At 43.5% G+C, this 22,398-nt stretch overlaps 1 protein-coding gene and 1 long non-coding RNA gene across 4 annotated transcripts in view; one reads left to right on the forward strand and one right to left on the reverse strand.

Moving 5' to 3' along the window:
* Positions 1 to 15,977, forward strand: part of gbf1 (golgi brefeldin A resistant guanine nucleotide exchange factor 1) — a 101,303-nt gene extending 85,326 nt beyond the window's left edge. For all 3 annotated transcript variants that reach the window (XM_086121493.1, XM_086121495.1, XM_086121494.1), the window contains 7 exons: positions 9,874 to 10,024; positions 11,512 to 11,642; positions 11,736 to 11,837; positions 12,214 to 12,327; positions 12,414 to 12,591; positions 13,158 to 13,358; positions 13,880 to 15,977. In XM_086121493.1, the coding sequence (XP_085977619.1) occupies positions 9,874 to 10,024; positions 11,512 to 11,642; positions 11,736 to 11,837; positions 12,214 to 12,327; positions 12,414 to 12,591; positions 13,158 to 13,358; positions 13,880 to 14,127 (1,125 nt within the window). In that variant the 3' untranslated portion in view covers positions 14,128 to 15,977. The remainder of the gene's footprint in view (positions 1 to 9,873; positions 10,025 to 11,511; positions 11,643 to 11,735; positions 11,838 to 12,213; positions 12,328 to 12,413; positions 12,592 to 13,157; positions 13,359 to 13,879) is intronic.
* A 4,582-nt stretch (positions 15,978 to 20,559) lies between these two features.
* Positions 20,560 to 22,278, reverse strand: LOC147199531 (uncharacterized). Its single transcript, XR_015102084.1, has 2 exons — positions 22,034 to 22,278; positions 20,560 to 21,632 (listed from the first exon to the last, which is right to left on the reverse strand). It is a non-coding gene; the product is annotated as an uncharacterized LOC147199531 (long non-coding RNA).
* Positions 22,279 to 22,398: the final 120 nt, after the last annotated feature.

A 22,398-nucleotide genomic window follows, 5' to 3' on the forward strand; every position in this document is an offset into this window, starting at 1 on the left:
AGAGACCCAGCCACGTCTCATCTTCAATGCATCTTGAAGCTCATATGAGAGGGCATTTCTAATTTGATCTCTTATGAATTTGATGTGTGGTGTGAATGGAATGTTCCTTTATTATTTTCTAACCTTGTAGTCAATATTCTGACATGAAATGGATGTTCTGATCCCACACAAAATGCTCTCTGCTGTCATTTTCTATTGTGCGCATTTGGATTGTTAAGTAACACCCTCCTATTGAATATTGTATTCTGTGGAATTAATGGATATTTTGTGCTCCGTTATGTTAAATATTTTTATTTTTAATATATAAAAAACGTTAAATAGATGCGGTAGCTTTTGAATTGAATGTTTTCTGCTTCAAATACTATTCCATTTAACTCATTCACTCCCAAAGACGTTTTTAAACGTCTTTTCAGACTTGGTCTAGAATTGGCTGGTACTGAATGAGTTAAAAACATGAGAATTTTTCAAGCTGTATTTTGTGTTTATCGCTGTTAACGAGGCTCGCGGGTGTGCTGGAGCCTATCCCAGCTGTCTGCGGCAGTGGGCAGGGAACACCTTGAACTGGTCACCAGTCAAGGGCACACACAGACAAACACCTATTCACACTCAGTCCCACAATTTTATCATCTTGCATCCCTGTCAACGATGAGCAGCATGCACATGAGCTCAATTTTGAAGTAAGTTAATTTTGGAAAAAGGCTGTGACTATTTTAAAAAATCGGGGGGGGGGGCACTCTCAGTACGTTGAGAATGCAGTGTAAGCATGGTGTAACCCGGATTATGGCATGAGGCAATGGGGAGTGGACTTAACCAAAATCTATATTGACTAAAAGAGTAGCGTCGTTAAAATTTGCTTAATTAAACAGAACTGAATATTGCCGTGGCCCGAACGAATCAGGGCACAGAATACTAGTGGGGTGTCAGCGAATGAGAGGTGCCGTTTTTCACCTTCGTGACGTCACGAACGTGCGGCGCAACCTATCTCGCTCTTTTTTCTGACGGGACCTGAACGCGAACGGACGTATTCTTCGACTGTTGTAAATAAGTGTTTCGGAAGAAAGAGAGAGTCATTCTACGCAACCTCGAGCACTGTGCCTGGCTAACGTAGCCGTTAGCTTTCCGTACCGCTGGGATATCGCCGACTGTATAACGTCGTCGGAGTCTCATTCGACATTCTTCTGGCCGGGTCTTTTGTGGAGTTCTAATTGAGGACAGCGCTGGGATTAGCGTGCCTTCAGTGGAGTGGATTCCATTACGGTGCCCTGACTTCTACCAAGTGCTGGAAAAGGGGGTACAGTGGTGGTGGCGAGCCAACCAAAGAACATACAGTATATTACATTTGATGCACTTTATTTTATTTTATTTGTGTTGGTGATGTTTAGAAGAATTTATTTTGTACGACAGGAGTTGACAAGAACATTTTGTGCTTAGTTATTTCATTCAGATTGAAAGAAAAAAAAAGAAACTCACACCGGTGTTGAGAAAGGTGATCACCAATTATTTTGCTTGAAGGAAAGGTCAACTAAGAGGTTGAGACTAAATTGGATTTATTTACCTTTTTGTCACTGTGTTTGTCGTGATAATAATTTTGTTGTCACGTGTTTATGTTTGATATAAAAGGTAATTGTTTTACAACTGTTGTCTTGTTTCTTTGCCCATGCCACCCCCTCAATGGTGACATCATTGGCTCCAGTGAATCGAACCTAGTGTCCCCTTACTGGTCCAAGTAGAAACCCGTTGTCTGCCCCAGAGTGTTTCATCATCTCTAGCAATTATAAAACAGACGTAGCCCGTGTTACAAATTTGGCGAGCCAGCCAGGAGCCAAGCGACTGAAGGGGTGGTAAAAGCATTGAAACAAGAAAATGGACATAATCATTGATGCTGGTGTGAACATTTCAAATTCTGTCATTATTCGTGGGCTAACCCAAACTGAATTAGATCCGGACCTCGAGAAGTTGTTGGCCAGTCATGGTCCCATTCAGCGAGTGATCTTTATCGACGATACAAATTCAGAATTCCATCAACACTTCGTGGTAGAATTTGAAAATCGTGCCGCGATGCAATCTATCAGGCCTTTACTGCCTCTTGAACATTCAAGTCCGCACCTCGAAGATGTCAACTTGCAGGTACGTGCCCTCGATGCTGTGTGCACATCCACAGTTGGGGACACAGAGCGAAGTTATCTTGAAGAATTGAGATCAATTGCGGGTCGAAGTGGAAAACCGCTCCGAGAGGTGCTGCAGGATGAGTTGAATAGGGTTGGAAGGGAAGAGGGAGTACCGTCTCCAGCTCACAGAGAGATTGGTAGTAGTCGCAACCCCCAGCCTAATAGCCAGAAAAATCCAAGTTGCTCTCGGCATGAAGAGGGCCAGCCTATTATGAGTCTGACAAAAGCCCCGCTTTCGGTGCTGGGTTCGGTCCCGACCGAACTATTCAAGAGCCTGCCAACTGTGTTCCCACCTTCCCCCTCACCTCTCCAACCACCCTTTGAACGGGGCGACAGAGGCAAGTCGCCGACGACTCACATTCCTCTCTCCGAAGAAGATGTGTATCCTCATGCTGTGCAACGAATGGTGGTTGAGCATGTTGTGCGATCCAGCGATGCCACATCATCCTCATTTCGATTTCGACCCTTCTCAGGTAGAACCCCCCGTCCCAACAATGAGCTAGACTATGAAACTTGGAGAGTGAATGTGGACTTATTGTTGACTGATCCGTCCCTATCTGATCTGCATAGAGCCCGTAAAATTTTGGACAGTTTACTGCCTCCTGCCACTGAAGTCGCTCAGCAGGTCGGCCCTCAAGCTTCCCCAGCACAGTACCTCCTGTTATTAGATTCTGTTTATGGTTCAGTGGAAGATGGAGAAGAGCTGTTGGCTAAATTCATGGGAACCCTGCAGAATAGTGATGAAACGCCCTCGCAATACCTTCACCGACTGCAGAGTGTCCTAAGTGCAGTTATTCGGCGCGGTGGATTACCTGACACCAAAAAAAAACATTACCTTTTGAAACAGTTCTGCAGGGGGTGTTGGGAGGATGGGTTAATTGCTGACCTCCAGCTGGAACGACGGAAACACTCACCCCCCACTTTTGCCGAACTTGTGGTGCTAATTCGAACAGAAGAAGAGAAAGTAAAGGCAAAAGAAATTCGCAAGAAGGTGCATTTGGGACTGCAAAAACCTTGTTCTCACTCAGCAAAGTCAAAGACTGTATTGAGTCAGATGGCTACCTGTGCCGTACCCAAAGAGGACATGTCCGACACCGCATCGCTAAGAACTCAAGTGGAGGACATGCGGGCTCAAATAGCCGCACTGCATGTTGCAAACCCCCCACTCGTCAGATCCTCACTGCCTGAAGCGGATGAACTCAAACGAGTGAAGACGCAACTCGCTGACGTTCAAGCTCATTTCACAAAAGTGAAGCCGTCGTATTTGCCGACTAAGAGTGACTACTCGGGAGCAACTGAGTTGAGGGTATTAAAAGAACAGATTGCCACATTACAGACCCAAGTTAATGCACTGCTAACGCAGTCCAAGCAGCCCTTAAGACATGGAAGAGGAAATGTAACATTGAAATCCCGGAATGAGATTGTGGACCGACCTCGACCCTGGTATTGCTTTCGCTGTGGCGAAGACGGTCATGTGGCAAGAACCTGCGAAGATGAGCCAAAGCCCTCTCTAGTTGAAGAGAAGAGACGTGCTTTAAGAAAAAGTCAGCAGGAATGGGATCAGCAGAATGGTGCACCCTGCTCAAGAAATTTAAACTAATGGGGGCCTCTGTGTCAGGGCGAACAGAGGCTGCCGAATCAACTCCGATGAGAAGCCCTAATGAATCCATGAAAGTTGACAAGAAGTGCACCTCCATACAGAGGTCTTTTTCCAGGTTACCCCCTGGATTGGTGGGTGCTAAATGCACTGCAAGAGTTATCATTCATCAAAAAGAATATCAGTGCCTTCTCGATACTGGGTCGCAAGTGACGACCATTCCCCAGTCTATTTATGAGCGTGATCTATCCCACCATCATCTGAGGTCTTTGAACGAGTTAGTAGACATCAAACTAGAAGTGGAGGGGGCAAATGGCCAAGCTGTGCCCTATTTAGGGTATATAGAATTGGACTTGACATTTCCTGAAGAATTCGTTGGAAATATCATTGAAGTCCCAACCCTAGCATTGGTGGTTCCCGCGATGAGTGCCTCGCCTCAGATCCTCATCGGTACCAATACTCTGGACGTCCTTTACACTGACTATATCACATGCCATGGGCAGCAGCCATCGTCTTCTGTCCCTAGATATGGGGTGGTGCTCAAAGTTCTGGAAGTCAGACGAGTGGGAGCAAACATCGATACCTTGGGGCAGGTTAGGGCCCCCATGAATAATCTCAATGTGATACCGGCTGGTCACACTGTTGTTGTCAATGGTCTTTTCCACACAAGCAGTGTTCACCATGGGAAATGGGCCACGGTGGAGGCTCCTAAGGAGTCCGCCCTCCCAAAGGGGTTACGAGTTGCCAATTCCCTTTGCACGCTAGCAACCAAGCAACCATACCACGTGCCAGTTGTGGTGAAAAATGAAACCGAGACCGATATCAGACTCTCCCCCAGAACTGTTTTGGCTGAGATCCACTCAGTTCAGCAGGTTGTGGGCCCTGAGAAGGCTGTGAGGAACGCCTCTTGCCCCAGTGCGAAGCTTGACCTCGATTTTGGTAATTCCCCTTTGCCGCTCAGTTGGAAAGACAGAGTCGTGAAATTATTGAGTTCTATGCCCGAAGTCTTCGCTCTGCATGACTCAGATTATGGCTGCACCAATAAAGTGAAGCATCGTATTCGACTGAGTGATGATACTCCATTCAAGCATCGCGCAAGGCCCATCCATCCACAGGATGTGGATGCCGTCCGGAAACATCTGCAGGAATTATTGGACTCGGGCATTATTCGTGAGTCAGTCTCTCCATTTGCGTCGCCCATAGTCGTCGTGCGGAAGAAGAATGGTGCGGTGAGGCTTTGCATTGATTTCAGGAAGTTGAACTCCCAGACCATCAAAGATGCTTATGCTCTACCAAATCTGGAAGAGGTTTTTTCTTTGTTAACTGGATCAAAATGGTTTTCAGTTCTGGACTTGAAATCCGGATATTATCAGATCGAGATGGATGAGGCGGACAAGGAGAAAACGGCGTTTGTTTGTCCCCTTGGATTTTGGGAGTTTAACAGAATGCCACAGGGAGTGACAAATGCCCCCAGTACCTTTCAACGACTCATGGAACGATGCCTGGCTGACTTGAACAGGAAAGAGGTGCTTGTTTTCATTGATGACCTTATTGTATTTTCTGACACGCTTGAAGAACATGAGACGCGGCTATTAAAAGTCCTGGAAAGGGTGCGAGAATATGGCTTGAAATTGTCCCCCGAGAAGTGCAAATTCTTCCAGACATCTGTCAAATACCTTGGGCATATTGTCTCGCAACATGGTGTTGAGACCGATCCCGACAAGATAAGCGCGCTCAAGACCTGGCCAGTGCCAAAAAACTTAAAGGAGCTGCAGTCCTTCCTGGGATTCGCTGGCTATTATCGGCGGTTCGTGAAGGACTATTCACAGGTGGTGAAACCTCTTAACGAGCTCACAGCGGGGTACCGACCAGTCAGGAAGCAGGGAAAGGAAAAACCACAAAGAGCCGACATGCCATATTTTCGATTAAAAGATGATTTTGGAACAAGGTGGACAGCAGCCTGTCAAAAAGCTTTTGACGACATCATAAGCAAGCTCACAAGTGCCCCTGTTTTGGGTTTTGCCAACCCCAAACTTCCATACCTCCTCCACACTGACGCAAGTACCACAGGACTGGGTGCGGCTTTGTACCAGGAGCAAGATGGGCAGATGAGAGTAATTGCCTTTGCAAGCCGAGGATTGACAAGAAGTGAGTCAAGATATCCAGCACATAAATTGGAATTCTTGGCTTTGAAATGGGCAGTCACCACTAAATTCAGTGACTATCTTTATGGAGCCGAGTTTGTCGTGATCACAGATAGTAACCCCTTGACCTACATACTAACCTCTGCAAAATTAGATGCTGCAGGTTACCGATGGCTGTCATCTTTGTCCACTTTCTCGTTTAAAATTCAGTATCGTGCAGGAAGTCAGAACAAAGATGCAGATGGACTTTCAAGACTACCCTCCGCGGAGCTTGACGATGACCCTGTGTCAAGAAAGGAGGCCGAAAGGATCCAACAATTCACTTTGAATCACATGGGCGAACAGGACGGATTCGGCAAAGTTTTGCCTGAGGCAATACGAGCCATATGTCAAAGACATGAAGTGCAATGGTGTCATGGAGAGGAGAGAAGTTTTGGTCCATCAACCGCCCTAGTGGAGTCTCTCACTACTGATGCTCATGTCATGCCCGAGAGTTTCCAACGGGAGTGTGCGCACGGGCTTCCTGTTGTCCCTCACTTTACCATGCGTGAATTGGCAGGAAAACAGAGGGATGACACTGTTTTGAGAACAGTGATTGAGCATCTGGAGTCTGGAAGCCAACCCTCTCCTAGGTTAAGACAAGAGCTTCCGATTTTGGCGTTGTGGCTACGAGAGTGGAATCGCCTCGCACTGAGAGAGGGTGTGCTCTACAGAACCCGACAGGAGCAGGGACAGACTGTCCATCAGTTAGCCTTGCCAACTGAGTTGAGGCACGTAGTGTTACGGAGCCTGCATGATGACATTGGCCACCTTGGCCTAGAGCGAACCCTTGATCTGGTAAGATCCCGCTTTTATTGGCCTAGGATGGTTGTAGATGTGGAACAGAAGATTAAGACATGTGAACGCTGTGTGCGTCGCAAAGCCCAGCCTGAGAGAGCTGCACCATTGGTCAACATCGAGACGACAAGGCCCTTGGAACTGGTCTGCATGGATTTCCTATCTGTCGATCCTGACAGAAGCGGTATCAAAGACATCTTGGTGTTGACTGATCATTTCACAAAATATTCTGTGGCCATCCCCACTCGAAACCAGAAAGCTCTAACTGTGGCTAAGTATTTATGGGAGGATTTCCTGGTGCATTATGGCTTTCCAGAAAAACTGTTGAGTGACCAGGGTCCAGATTTTGAATCACGCACTATCCAGGAATTGTGTCAAATAGCAGGCATCAAAAAGGTGAGAACCACACCTTACCATCCGAGGGGCAATCCTGTGGAGAGATTCAATCGCACTCTTCTGCAGATGTTGGGCACTCTCAAGAACCAGGACAAAACTCATTGGAGAGATTTTGTCAAACCCCTAGTGCACGCTTACAATTGCACTCGGAATGATGTGACTGGGTTCAGCCCTTATGAACTCATGTTCGGCAGACGGCCGAGACTGCCAGTCGACTTAGCCTTCAACCTCCCTGCTTGTACTTCTCGGAAATCACACTCCCAGTATGTGCAGGACCTGAAAGGTCGGTTGGAGGAGAGCTATAAACTGGCCATGGCGAATGCTTCGAAGACCGCCAAGCGGAACAAACTTCGGTTCGATAGACGTGTTGTAGAATCTACACTAGTGTCAAATGATCGTGTTCTAGTGAAGAATGTGAAAATTAGGGGTAAGCACAAACTGGCTGACAGATGGGAGCCCGATGTGTGGGTGGTGGTTCAAAGAGTGGCTGGCCTTCCTGTCTACATAGTGCGTCCTGAAGGCAAGGAGGGTCCAAAGAGGACTTTACATAGGGATTTGCTGTTGCCCTGTGGATTCTTACCTGCCAGCACTGGTGAAAGATGTGAGAGGCAGACTGTCAGGAGGCCGCTGACGAGAAGCCAAACCAAAAGGGACACTTCAGACAATGATGAGGTACCAGATGATGATGATGATGATGATGCCCCCTCAGAAGATCAGGAGTACTGCCACTATTATTTGCCTCAATTGCCTGGTTGTTCTTCAACTATCAGCACCAACCCTACACAGTCAGGAGTGTGGCAACAGCCAAGCAGCGGCAGGGTTCCAGAGAATTTTCCGTTGAAAGAGCGGATTGCTCCCATGGTTGCTGAGGCTGCAAGAGAGTATGTGGCTGAGATGATGCAGGACGAAGAGAGGAATAAGACTGTCGAGACTTGCTCAAAAGATATGGTTGATCATCACATGAAAGCAGACCCCCCCACAATGGAGAAATCAACGGGCGAACCCCTTGAGCTGAGTGACCTTCCAAGTTTTGAGATAGGGCCAGAAATTGTTCAGCCAGAAGTCCCGCAGATTCACGTAGAGGACGACCACCCGTCTGAGAGTGCTGGAGCCCTGATCGAAACCCCACCTATGCTAGATGAATCAATTGGCAGTAATAGAGAATCCCAGAACAACGGCCCTCCCCTCGGAGAAGTTCCTGTTGCACTTTTTGATGATGCTAAGGAATGTCATCAAGTCCGACGCTCACAGAGAAACAGAGAACCGCCTGAGAGATTGCAGTACGCTCAGTTAGGAGTGCCATTGCTCACTGCTGCGAAAGCTCTTCTTCATGAATTGAGCGTGGTTATTGCGGAAACATTGCAGCCACACTGCTGCGTTGTTCATGATATAATGCTGAAGGAAAACCATGCGTGTAGGTGTTCCGAGACGTGCACACCTTCTGGGGGGGAGGGTGTAACCCGGATTATGGCATGAGGCAATGGGGAGTGGACTTAACCAAAATCTATATTGACTAAAAGAGTAGCGTCGTTAAAATTTGCTTAATTAAACAGAACTGAATATTGCCGTGGCCCGAACGAATCAGGGCACAGAATACTAGTGGGGTGTCAGCGAATGAGAGGTGCCGTTTTTCACCTTCGTGACGTCACGAACGTGCGGCGCAACCTATCTCGCTCTTTTTTCTGACGGGACCTGAACGCGAACGGACGTATTCTTCGACTGTTGTAAATAAGTGTTTCGGAAGAAAGAGAGAGTCATTCTACGCAACCTCGAGCACTGTGCCTGGCTAACGTAGCCGTTAGCTTTCCGTACCGCTGGGATATCGCCGACTGTATAACGTCGTCGGAGTCTCATTCGACATTCTTCTGGCCGGGTCTTTTGTGGAGTTCTAATTGAGGACAGCGCTGGGATTAGCGTGCCTTCAGTGGAGTGGATTCCATTACGGTGCCCTGACTTCTACCAAGTGCTGGAAAAGGGGGTACAGTGGTGGTGGCGAGCCAACCAAAGAACATACAGTATATTACATTTGATGCACTTTATTTTATTTTATTTGTGTTGGTGATGTTTAGAAGAATTTATTTTGTACGACAGGAGTTGACAAGAACATTTTGTGCTTAGTTATTTCATTCAGATTGAAAGAAAAAAAAAGAAACTCACACCGGTGTTGAGAAAGGTGATCACCAATTATTTTGCTTGAAGGAAAGGTCAACTAAGAGGTTGAGACTAAATTGGATTTATTTACCTTTTTGTCACTGTGTTTGTCGTGATAATAATTTTGTTGTCACGTGTTTATGTTTGATATAAAAGGTAATTGTTTTACAACTGTTGTCTTGTTTCTTTGCCCATGCCACCCCCTCAATGGTGACATCATTGGCTCCAGTGAATCGAACCTAGTGTCCCCTTACTGGTCCAAGTAGAAACCCGTTGTCTGCCCCAGAGTGTTTCATCATCTCTAGCAATTATAAAACAGACGTAGCCCGTGTTACAATTACTTTGGAAATGAGAACTTGCACCTACAATATAAATCTGAATGTATACAAAGTATATACATGTGCCTTGTTAGGCATTGCATAACATTCTTTATGTAACATAAGCAAAAGAATGCACATTTGCTATTGTGTCCTGATGTGTTGGACATAGTAAAATGTTATTTTGTGGGTTTTATTTTTTTATTTTGGGGGTTTATTTGTGTTTAATGCATATTGATGTTGGTGTGTCTTTGATGGTTCAGCTTTTAGACTTGATGCACACATTGCACACCCGTGCTGCCAGCATCTACAGCTCCTGGGCAGAAGAACAGCGCAATTTGGAGGCTGCTGGTAAAAAGATTGAAGCTGACTCACAGACACTGTGGATGAGCTGCTGGTGCCCACTGCTGCAAGGTCAGCTCATATCACATTGTGCAGACTCTATTCATGTGTTCGCTCCTCACACTATATTTTCATTTTAGTAGCGGATGTGTTGTACTAGATACAGAAGTAATGATAAAGTCTCTCAACTGTATTTATAGAGCACTTTCAAACAGCACTCGCTGCACACAAAGTGCTGTACATGGAGCAACTAACAGATATACAACAATAAAGCAATAAATCACTAACAAAGATGTTAGAAAGCACCAAACAGTAAAGCTATGATCAAATCTGACTCATGCTGAGTCAAATGCCAAAGAATACAAGTGAGTTTTGAGGCGGGTTTTAAAGATGGGCAATGAGGGGGCTTGGCGAATGTTAAGTGGGAGGTCATTTTACCTTCCATTCTATGCACAATATCGCAGTCCGTAATCAGAAAAACATCCCCAAGTGAATAGAATGGGCCAGTCATGATAATTACTATATCAACTAGAGTAATATCGTTTTTTTTTTTTTTTTGGGAGAATCAATATGTCAGTTGATAACACTCTTTGTTTAGCCAAGGTTCCTTTTACACACACACACACACACACACACACACACACACACACACACACAAAATCTCATGGGTAATCACCAAACAAAAATCTAACAACGTTTAAATAATTAAATAATGATCTTGTCTGAATTTAGTCACAAATGTACTTCCCAGGGTTTTTCCTGGCTCAGGCAGAGGTGGTACCATCCTGACCATGGCAATACAGGGAGTATGTGGTTGTACAGTTAGTATGCTTCAGGTATTTCTTGAAGTGCACTTTTTTTTAACGGAGCCTGAGACATTTTGCATTTTTTTTTTGTGCAACTCACATACGGTATGTTAATGGTCTAGACTGGAACAGCCCGTGCACAGCCTGTAACCGGCCCTCGCAGTCATGTGACGTAAAAATAAAACATAATATATGGATAGCTTTTATTCTGAAAGTGGTGTCTTTTTGTTTTTTTTTTTTTTTACATGCACCTGTGTGAGCGCCACAAGCAAGAGAATGACCTGTGTCTTAGGTCTTACCAACAAAGTGTTTGCAGCATTGTTATTTCCTGCACGATGGCGGGAAGAAAGAGATTTGCCCAGATCATGATTTGGCAGTCCCCAATCGTCATTTATATGATTCAGGGCTTTGTGTTCCGTATGTCAACACATCAACACACCTTAAAAATGTAGAAAACAGTAATGCACACTGTAGACATTTCTAAACGGTGATATGAATTTATTAATGTCATTTATACGTTGTACACCTAACATTTGTATTTTCTAATGATAATAACACATACCCTATCTACACTAGTAGCAGTGTGTTAAAAGAGTACAATTTCATGCCTGATTTAATTAACATAAAACGGAAATGAATTGTCCCCCCCCCCGCCCCCCAGTCTGGTTTTAAACAGCTTTCACGCTGTATGCCACATTTGAGCTAAATTTGAATCACCTCCTTGGTTGATGTCTTTGTTTCTTTACTTATTAGGCATTGCTTGGCTGTGCTGCGACGCCAGACGTCAAGTGCGCATGCAGGCTCTCAACTACCTCCAGAGGGCTCTGCTCGTCCATGATCTGCAGACGCTAGATGCTACAGAATGGGAGTCCTGCTTTAATAAGGTGTTTCTTAATCTACGCAAGACACTTTAGGGAGAAGAAAAAAAAACAAACAACACATACATGAAAAAAGCCAAACTCGTACTCTCCTTGCAGGTGCTATTTCCATTACTGACCAAACTGCTGAACAACATCAGCCCAGCTGATGTTGGTGGAATGGAGGAGACCAGAATGAGAGCCTGCACTATCCTATCAAAGGTTCACACTATATACACCGATAAACATGTTTTATTGGCATAGAAATGTTCATGTAATGTTTTGCCCGCCGTATGATGGCATCTTGTTATGAAGGAGCTATTTCAAAGTGAGCTGAGGGGTTTCGTGCAGTGCTCTGTTGCCATCCTGTTGGATGTATAGGCAAATGTATGTCAAGGTGGGGGTCAGGTGCACAGATTTTCTCTCTTGGCGACACAGCTGAGTACCGCTAACTGTCCGTTAGGTTTGCCATAAGATCCTTGTCTTATAATTTAACATTTAGGCTCGTGGGACGATTTGTGTTTGTGTTTATATTGATGGATAACTCCTTTTCATTCTTTTTTTTTTGTTTTGGTTTCAATTCTGTCATGTACGCCAGGTTTTTCTGCAGCACCTCCTGCCATTGTTGTCCCTGCCTACCTTTGCTGCCCTGTGGCTTACCATTTTGGATTTCATGGATAAGTACATGCACGCAGGATCCAGTGACTTATTGGTGAGAGCTGTGGCAGAAAAAAAATGATTTCAGTCGTATACTGTCGGAGCGTGCCACTCAACATACCTCTGCGTTGGTATGTCTAGTTGGAGGCCATCCCGGAGTCTCTGAAAAACATGCTGCTGGTGATGGACACAGCAGAAATATTCCGCAGCCCAGATTCCAAGACAAAATACTCTGATTTATGGGAAATAACGTGGGAACGAATCGACTGCTTCCTGCCCCACTTGAGAGAGGAACTCTTTAAACAGACCGTTTTACCAGGTCCGTGTTTATTTCATGTACTTTTGCACAACTCTTCTTGACTCAACTTTTCAAATAGAATCCCTCAGAATCGATCAATTTGAATGTATTTCAATGACATTATATAAATTACAGATCATGCAAATAAAACTTTCCTGCCCAGTGGTTGAAACTTCATATTTATCATAATATTGTTCAATATTTGTAGGGAGAGAGTTATGTTATAAAAGTTGGCTTCTGTTAATAGTCACCCTACAAAGACAAACGTTTTGAGTTTTCGTCTTTAGTATGGTAGAGCTACACTACAAAGAAAAATACGAAGAGCAGTTGAAGATTTCAGATTAGATGGCCAAGTGCGAAGAAGGGCCTGTGACTGGGAAATGATATCTATCATCTGATGCCAGGTTATGTGTCATCTCACCCTGCATTTGTTGGGATATTTGGTTCCTTGCTTGACTTCTGGACTGTGTCCTCACTCGAGTTTTATATCAAATACGCAGTTTTCAACTCTTAACCCTTTTGCCGTTTTTTTTTTTTTTTTTAGATCCATTGAAGTTACCTCATATTCTTGATGTTGTATCTTTCAGTTCCTTCAGAACCAGCGCCCAGTCCTCCATCTGAGGTGCAACCACCAACCCCATCAGCGCGGCCTCCCTCTCCACAGGGCTCTGTGGTTCCAGCACTCCAACAACCGCCCCCATCTGTGCCTGTGCCCGTAACTTCTGCAGAGCCTCGAACTCCCAGCAGGCCAGCATCGCCCCAAGACACCCAAGCAGTCAATGCCAATGGTACTGCAGCCACATGCTTTAACTGTGATTTCGCAGAAAATCATTTCTTTGTTTCAATATAATCCAAGACAGGGCTGCCCAACTGTTTTTTACCAAAGACCAACCTGACCCATTAAAGCACACGCCCGCATACCCGCACACTTGCACATGCATGCCCTGATGAGCAATAGCCATAACGATCCCTCTGATGAACGAAATAGAAAAATAAAGTAGACACAAAAGTTTGAGTTTGTGAAAAGGAAATCACTGCCAAAAGAACATGTGCTAAGTAGTACTTAGGGAAGTAAATATTGTCCAACATGTTATTCACTGTTCTGATGCATTTGTGGCAATGTCAAGTATTTTCTTATTTTGACTGACTTGTCCCCGAACACATGGGTGAGTTCTGAATTTATTCATTTCTTTTTAAACCACCTCCTGCTTTCTGCTCCTTTGCCCACCTATGCTCTTCCCCCTTGCTCCCCTTTACAAGAAGAAAAAAAATGGCTAACAAAAAAATGTTTTTCATGAATGTCTTTCAGGAGCAGAGCGATCGTCTTCCCCAGTATTGCCCCCTATGCCAGTGCCAGCACCACCCCCCTACGCTCAAGTGTCCTCACACTTGAGCCAGTCCCCTTTCATCATCCAACCGCTTGCCTCGCCGCTGCAGGTGGGGGTCCCACCCATGTCCCTGCCAATCATCCTCAACCCCGCCCTGATTGAGGCTACATCCCCGGTACCACTGCTTCCTGGTCCCAGACCTACAAGCCCCTCTGACGAGGTCCAGTAGGAGCTCTGTTGGTCACTCGCTTGTCAATCTGTGACTTAACTTCCAGAAGTCAGATTCGTCACTTTAAGGTCTGCTGGGGAATATATCTACAAATCACGGCAAGTGGGCAGATGACACTTCATTTGTCACTCATTCCACAGTCTGAAAGTCAACTAGTACGTTTTCCACTCTGGGAATCTTCATGGTGACTTGAGTTCACTCACCGTTCATCGATGAGTTGCTAGTCATGTTCGCGATTATACTCTTAAATCATCGTTTGCTTTCTGACAGTCAAACATGTGCTTTATGGACACTCCTGGAGGAAAATAACAGTTTAATTCAAAGGAAATATACTGTCATACAAAAACTGTTGAACATATTCAAATATATATATATATATATATAAGATGAGATATATATATATATATATATATATATATATATATATATTTGGGGGGGTCCATCTCTTCTGTTGGACACTGTTGTGCTTCTAACAACTCCACAAAATAACGGTGCGCTTGCATATGCCGGTGGAACTACTCCATCTAAATGCTCAACTTTCGGCTTACAGAGTTTGTCAGATTCCGAGTGACTGAGCATGTAACAATGTGCCTACGAACGCGTTACTCGTTGGAGCAAAGTCCACATTTAGACCTCGTGATAATCATGATGAACATTTGAGCTTCGCTCGTGCCTCTTTAGGTGCATGTGTTGTCAATGTTGAGATTGCAGGCGGGGAGAGTGAAGCATTTTAGGTATTGCATGTCAGTTAAATCAGATTGCTTCATGTTCTTAACATCCTTGTAATCACTCAAGTGAGGGTTCAGCTCAGATTGCAGTGGGGAAAAAAAACATTTACAGTATATTATTGATTTTCATGTATTGGACTGATTGGCTGGTCACTGCTCCCCGTGCCCCCCCCCCTTCTTTTTTCGATACATATATAAATACACATTATTTTTTAAGCCCATACAAAAGTTTTAAAGCATCTCCTGAAGGGTTTGTGTGCATGTGCAGTCCTTCAGAGGATCAACATTCCAATGTGTAAATGAATTCCATTGAGTGCAGTATTGTTATTTTGTCGTGCTTCTCCTGTGCTTCGTAAAGCTCATCACTGTGTACAATGTAGCACACGTGCTCATAAGCCGGGGCCTACAAACGATGCCGACAACCTTCTAAATGACAGAAATGTATCTGAATGAATTTGGTCCTGCCCTCTTTTCGATGTCAAACTGAAATCGGCTGTCGAAATTCAACCAAATGCTGAATCGGTGAGAAAAGATCTCATTCATTCAGAAACTCCCTCATGGTGTGCTTTTGCTGCCTTTGTCGATGACAAGTGACACTGACTTTATTTGACTGGCTTGCTTAAAAGCTTGATGTCAACATAAAAATCCTGGCAATCACATTCTTAATTCAATTTTGCAGAAAATTCTAGGAAGATTCAATTGAATTTGATTTGTATTCCATTTTGCCGAGCAATTGATGCATGACATTTACCGGGTTTGAAAATATGTTGTTTTGCTTCTGTTATTGTGTCATTATGCCTCATGTGATGACACTAAAATTCACTACTTGAATATCAATTATGTCACTTAGACGGGACAGCGTCTACTTCATGGTGAGCGGCCCAGCGGTTCTGTTTGTGATATTTTATGTTATTTATTGAGTTTGGAAAATACCGCATGACCCAGACATGGCATATTTCTCACACCACCAACAAGATTTTTTTTTTTTAATGTCTGTTCATTTTATTGTGAATCTGGAGCAGATGTTTTGCTTAAACAGAATTCAAATAAATTGAATATGTACATAATATATAGATGAAAGGTAATGAACTTTTTACAATGTAATAAATCTAATATAAATAAGGTTTTTTGTCATCATATACTCACACAATTCTACACTGATACATCTGTCTGATACATTGTCATGATGTTTCTTTATTTTCCACTCAGGGGAAACCCCACCAAAACTGCCAGTTAACTTTGGTAATTTACAGTGAGAATGAAAAGTTTACACACCCCTGTCGAGAGAGAGTGAGAGAGAGATCCACCATTAATGTGCCCTATAACCAGGGGCGGTTCTGGATCAATTTCACTGAGGGGGCCGGGCTGGGGCCAGGGGTTTTGATGGGGGGGCACATTCAACCCAGGGCTAAAAAGACAGATTTGAACTCTTATTTGACTTTTTATTTCTTCAGACTTTGAAATTGTAGTCATAACATTACAGTGATGAGAAAAAAACAGTATTAGGAGGGCTAAAATGTCTGCAAGCGTAACAGTACGCCGTGTCCATCTGTTGAGAATATTCAAACCAGGGGATGATATGGTACCAGCCCGCCGGGGACAAACATTGCAAATACACTGAAGCTAGATGTTTTACATGCATATAATTATCCAAATTTTAAAAGGCAATGTCTTATATATTGATCCTGTTAAATAAAAATTAAAATAAAAAGGGAGACTAAAAAAGTTACACGCACACACACAAACGCGCGCATCCACACACGCAAATAGCACTCGTGTCGTGGTAATATCCTTCTCTGCGGACTGCTTCTCATTTTCCCGCTCATTTTTAAATGGCGCAGCGCACTAAAGGGTCCGACTAGAATGTTAAATCACGCACTTTGGTTCCACCTTTCACGTCGGCGACTCGGCACGACTGCGTAATCTGCGCTCGGAGGGGGGGCCACAGGGGGGGCCAGAATCGGTGCTACAGGGGCACTGGCCCCCGCTGCCCCCCCCCGAACCGCCACTGCCTATAACCTGTATAACTCAACTGAAAGAAAAAATCTTAGTTTTTCAAAACAGACCTCTGAAAGAACATATTTTAGTGGGGCACACTGGGGTAAGTGTTCAAAATTAAACAAGCAGATTCAAACTCTTGTTAAATTGGAGTCGGCACACACCCGCCACCATTTAAAGTTAACTTGTTCTAGTAGGCTTTTCCTGACTTTTGTTTTGCTTCCAAGCATAAGTCTGAAGGTCTTGTGCCAATAGCGCCTCCAATCCCTCGACCTTGTCTGAGGTCCCGGGTGCAGCTCAATGGAAAATAGCCACAAAGCAGGGCGATTCCACAGCCATGCTTCACTACGGTGTTCTTTTTGTGTTGATCAGTGTTATATTTGGACAAAAAGTGCAGCCTTGGCTTTTTGTGCTCTCAATTCATTGAAATGACTCATCTTCACACTAATGATGTAAAACGTTTTATTTCAAAGCAGAATGAGAGTTTATTTTTCTTTCAGTAACTATGAGTGTATCAGAAACGACAGAAGCCCAGAAATAACTTCTATTTGTACATGGAATGTAAAACCATCTGTGACACAGCAACATAACAGTAAACTTCAGGGACTTAAATGATCTAATCTCTAAACAACAGCAACATACAATTTCGGCCAACAGCTTCCCTCTAACATTTCTTGATTTCACGATCACCTACTTCTGTTATCCACTGCAGTGCCATGAAAAAGGGTGTCCTCTTCTCAAATTCACACAATTTTTTGCATAGTTTCCCTTAAAGATGATCAAACACATGTAAATATTAGAAAAACATAAATGGTGTATTTATCAATTAAGGTGTGGGGGGGGGGGGGGTAAACATATTCAAGGCTACTTGGCCCTGTGAGGAAGTAGCTTTGATGAGTCACCCCCCCCCCCCCTTTACGAATAAAATGTGTGATGTTTACTTTGTCTGATGGTGTTATACAAAGTGGGGAAACTATATATATATATATATATATATATACTGTATATGTAATTCAAATTAAGAGATTATTACTTGAATAAACCTGACTAGGAGTACTGTGTTGGGCATCAAGAGTACCGGTTCGCGATAACGAGGTAAACAGGTTGATAACAGGTTGGTTTTGCAGGCAGGAGTCGTGCGCGTTATCCATGAATACATTCTCAGGTGCAGACTTTAGATCCATTGTGTCAATGTTGTTATCTTAGCTCGTGTCGAGGCAACGTCGAGAGAGAGAATTAGGACTGCGTTAAGGACAGATTGCCGTTAGTACAGCAGAGTCGAGAAAGGTTTAAAACTTTCTGACATGTAACAAAAGAATTCTCAGCGTTCCACTAACTTTACGTTGAATAAGGTAAGCAACTCCTAAAAGTACAACCGCTCACGTCTCCATCTTGGCTCCCTTGTGTATGGACCTTCTTCGCTCTCAGTTGCAAGAGCCCAATTGGGACGCGCACGGTAGAAGTCCGTCACTGTCCTCTGCTGGTAATTGTGTGTCATTGCAACAGCCTTGAAGAATAGCATACGATTTCAGATGACACTCGGCAGCAACACAAAATAGCCACACTGTGAAGACAATTTTGTGACATTTGATGGATTTTTTTTATTTTATGACTAAACACAAAAAACCTTGCAATTCATTCCCAACGTTCCCTCCCACCTCTGTTCCCACATTGTTTATGGCTCTTAAATGTGATAGCCCCCTATGGCCGTGCACGGCGAGCTGCAACAGCTGCCCTTTGTTGGTCAGTTAGTCACTGCCACCTTCTGAAAGGCTACCATATTACTTCTTAATACCCCACAAGAGAGCCCCATTTGGACGGGCAAGGCAAAAGTTGATCACTGCCATCTTCTGGTCAGTTTGTCATTGCACCCTTTTAAAAGATTACCATATTGATTCTTTTTAATCTAAAAAAAAATCAGCAGTAACACAAAATGCCCAGCCAGTGAGGATAATTTTGTGAAATTTGATCGATTTTTAAAATTTCTGAACATAAAAAACATTGCAATTAATTCACAACGGTCGTTCTTCACCACTGTTTCCACCTTGTGTTTAGATCTTTGCTCTCAATTGCGAGAAGAGCCCCAGTCGGACGTGCGCAGTAAAAGTTCGTCACTGCCCTTTCGTGGTCATAGTTTGTCATTACAACTTTCTGAAAGAATACCATCTTCCTGTACAGTACTGTACTTTACAGTACAGTGAAACTCCTCTACAACGAAATCATGTTTGCAGCAAGAAATTTTTCACAACAGGGGGTTTTTCACTGTAGCAAATTTGATCTCAGATGTTAAAGGCCAAGTGTGAAGTAATTTCATGAAATGCCAAATAGGGTCACAATGAAAGTACTTAAACATTGTCCACCAAATAAAGCATGAAAAAATAATTTATATGTTGTATATTTGACAAAATAATCGATTTTCCGAAGTGATACGTCACATGTAGAACAGCGATGGCAGAGCTCCATACGGCCACATGCAAAGCATTTCAAACAATGATTCAAACAGCGATACAAGCGATCGATCGAGCGCAAGTGAGGATATCCAAGTTTTTGAAGAGTTGGATGAAGAAGAGGAGGTTTGAAATTTTACATGCTGGACCTTACATGTACGAGCCAGACGCTAATCAAGATGCAAACAATGTGCCCAGACGACCTGACATGGAATGGAGACAAGACCCATCAAGATTGGTAAGATATAGGCTGGTATTATTTTTATGATTTGAAGATGCAGGCATGTGCACATAATTTTATGTTTTTGTCTATCTGATGACATTGTTTAAAAAAAATAATCAGACTTCATGTTCAAGCAGTTAGCCTACTCAGTACTTGAGCATTCTTTTTAGCAAATCATTTTTTGACTTGTACTTGAGAGATTTTTGTAATGACTTTTTAAAATTTGTACAGTATTCCATCCATATACTTGTATATTTTGAATCAAATGTTTTCATAAAGAACAGAATTATTGATTGATGGGTATTGAATCAGAATCGTCTTTGTTGGCCAAGTATGTAGAAGACACAAGGAATTTGTCTCCGGTATAACACGCTGCATTAGTATCATCATAAACGTATGTATATACATAAGTATGGCAGGACATTCCGTAACGTAAGTGAACCGTAGTGCGGTGCTACCACACAGTGACAACTGTGAGCAATACACTTGTTCAATAAAATTTATGCTCATGGTGTCATCGCTCAGTATTTTACTTTTGTAAAAAAAAAATTTCAGGTGTACTTGTGGTAAATGCCAGCAATTGCCTACAGCAGTCGAATGTGTTTGCTGCCATGAAATTCAAGAAGGAGTGACTGTACGTCGACAAGGACAGGAACACTTCAATCAGGTGCTGGACTGCATCACCGACCATCCTGGACTCAATGCTGTGTGCCTAGACCCATATGGATTACAGGTGGCATGGATGACCTACAAGCAGCAGTACAAAGGCAAGGCATCTGATGGGCCACAGGATGCGCTGATGCTGGAAGTTTCTTGGTCAGGACAACTGTGTTGTGCTCCCAGCATGCGCCGTGTCTTGTATCAGGGCACATTTTCCACCACCACGACAAAAGTCAGCTGTATTTAAAGGGTTTCGTGTTTCACAGAGAAATGTTCCAGAACTGTGATTTGGACTGGTTTTAGAGTGGTTAATGTGGACGTGTTGTCTATCATAACAAAATACTGGAATAAAATTAAACAAATGAGGACAACTGAATACAGGGAATGTAATTTTATTTATTTCCTGAGGAATCTAGTCTGGTGCTCGGCAATAACGGTTGACTTGTCCGGTCTGCTGTCAGAAATTGCGGGTCGACACACACATCACCAGTTCTGTACTTATTTTGTCACTTTCTGTGGTCTGCCAGCATTTTTATTATAATGCATAGCAGCAAGAATTATTCTGGAATAGAACAAAAAATGCCTTATCTTATTTTTAAAAAATTGTCAAATTTTGATGAAATAACTTTATATCTCAAAGTTCTACATTTCCCTATAGTCTACATTTCATGCATGTCAGTTTTCTTTAACACACATGCTTTTCATTCCTTTGTACGAGAAGTGGTACATCTTTGGGGCAAAGTGATTCACCACACTGTGAAAAGCTTCCACGCCACTGGTCTGTCCGAGGTGAGACATCTTCATGACATCGATGACAAACATGGACTTTGTCAGGAGTTCCACCACTGCGACATTGACTTCAGTACCTTTAAATGAATTTACATGGTATGACAATATTTCTATTTTTTAGGGTTAATTAGCAGGCAACATCTAACAAAAAAAAACTGGTAATAGCCACGCTTTTTCTCTAGTAATTGGAGGATGTAAACAACTATCTTGCACGTTCTGCTGGTGGTCCACACATGCCAGCCACTTCTGCTTCTTTTCCTCCGGTGTCTGGGAGGAAAGTACACACCAGTACAAATGGCACTTCAAACTTTGTACCCAATCCTTCAGGATCGACATGCTCTTCTTTTTGGCCAAGGAGTCCAGTTTCTTGCACATACCTTTATATTTAATATATGAAAACTCGTGAAGTGACGTGCATGATAAATGACATAATCCCAAAACTAGCGTATTTATAAACATTGAAATACACTAACCTTTAGCAATGTGCCAACAATCATAATAACGGATGACTTGGGTCCAATTCTCCCTGATGCATTTCCCCACCTGGCGCTGGCGATGCCTGTCAGTGACGACAACTTTTGCATTGAAGCCTTCCAACTCCGAACAGCATCTTTTCAGGCCCTCCAGTTCCATTCCATAGCTTCCCCCAGTCTGGTTACTCTAAAGGATAAGTTTAATACGCGTCATGAGACTAAAATAATTTTCATGTAATAATGCCGCATATAATCTACAAAGCAGTTCACTGCCTATGGGCTAGTCGCAGTTTTCCAAGAGGACGTGTCATGTTCATTCGTCAACAAAGCAGCGCTGCCAACCTATTGAAATGTACTTCCAGAACAATTTGTCTGACTGCCATTATTACTCATCGCTGATATGAATAGCATCGATCGGGGTTTGCCTCGAGCCGAAAACTAACGTCGCTATCGCTAGCTTCTGTTCAACGTTGCTAGCTTCTCGAGTTAGCTTTCGGCTAACGTCGCTACCTTCTACTGTTCATTCCACAAGAGTTGGCAGCTAGGCTTTCACAAAATCATCATCCTCTATTCAAAAATCACACTTACTTTTTTGCAAATCCTTGATCATAAGCAGACCGGTTGAGAAAGCAGTCATCTTTGAAGTGGAGATGGCAGAGAACACTCGTCGATGATGGCGTGAAATTCATTCGCTGCGTGCGAATAAAAGATGTCCATTTAAGTGCCCTGCTATCCTTTGGCCACTGGCACAACTTTTCTGTGGATTGCGAACAACACATTGCCACACACCGCCGTGGCATCTTACCAACAAGCAATGCAACAATGCTGTTCAATGGAAGGACTTCCCTCGCGTCTCTCCATGTGACGTCATTTCCGAAGATTGCCGAAGAAAAGCATTTTCGTTGTCATGGGCGTTGCTACGGGTTAAACAAAGAATCTGGAAGGGTTGCGTT

This window comes from Hippocampus guttulatus, chromosome 10 (assembly GCF_054856545.1).
Source record: "Hippocampus guttulatus isolate MCC_2025c chromosome 10, RoL_Hgut_1.0, whole genome shotgun sequence".
Lineage (NCBI taxonomy): Eukaryota > Metazoa > Chordata > Actinopteri > Syngnathiformes > Syngnathidae > Hippocampus > Hippocampus guttulatus.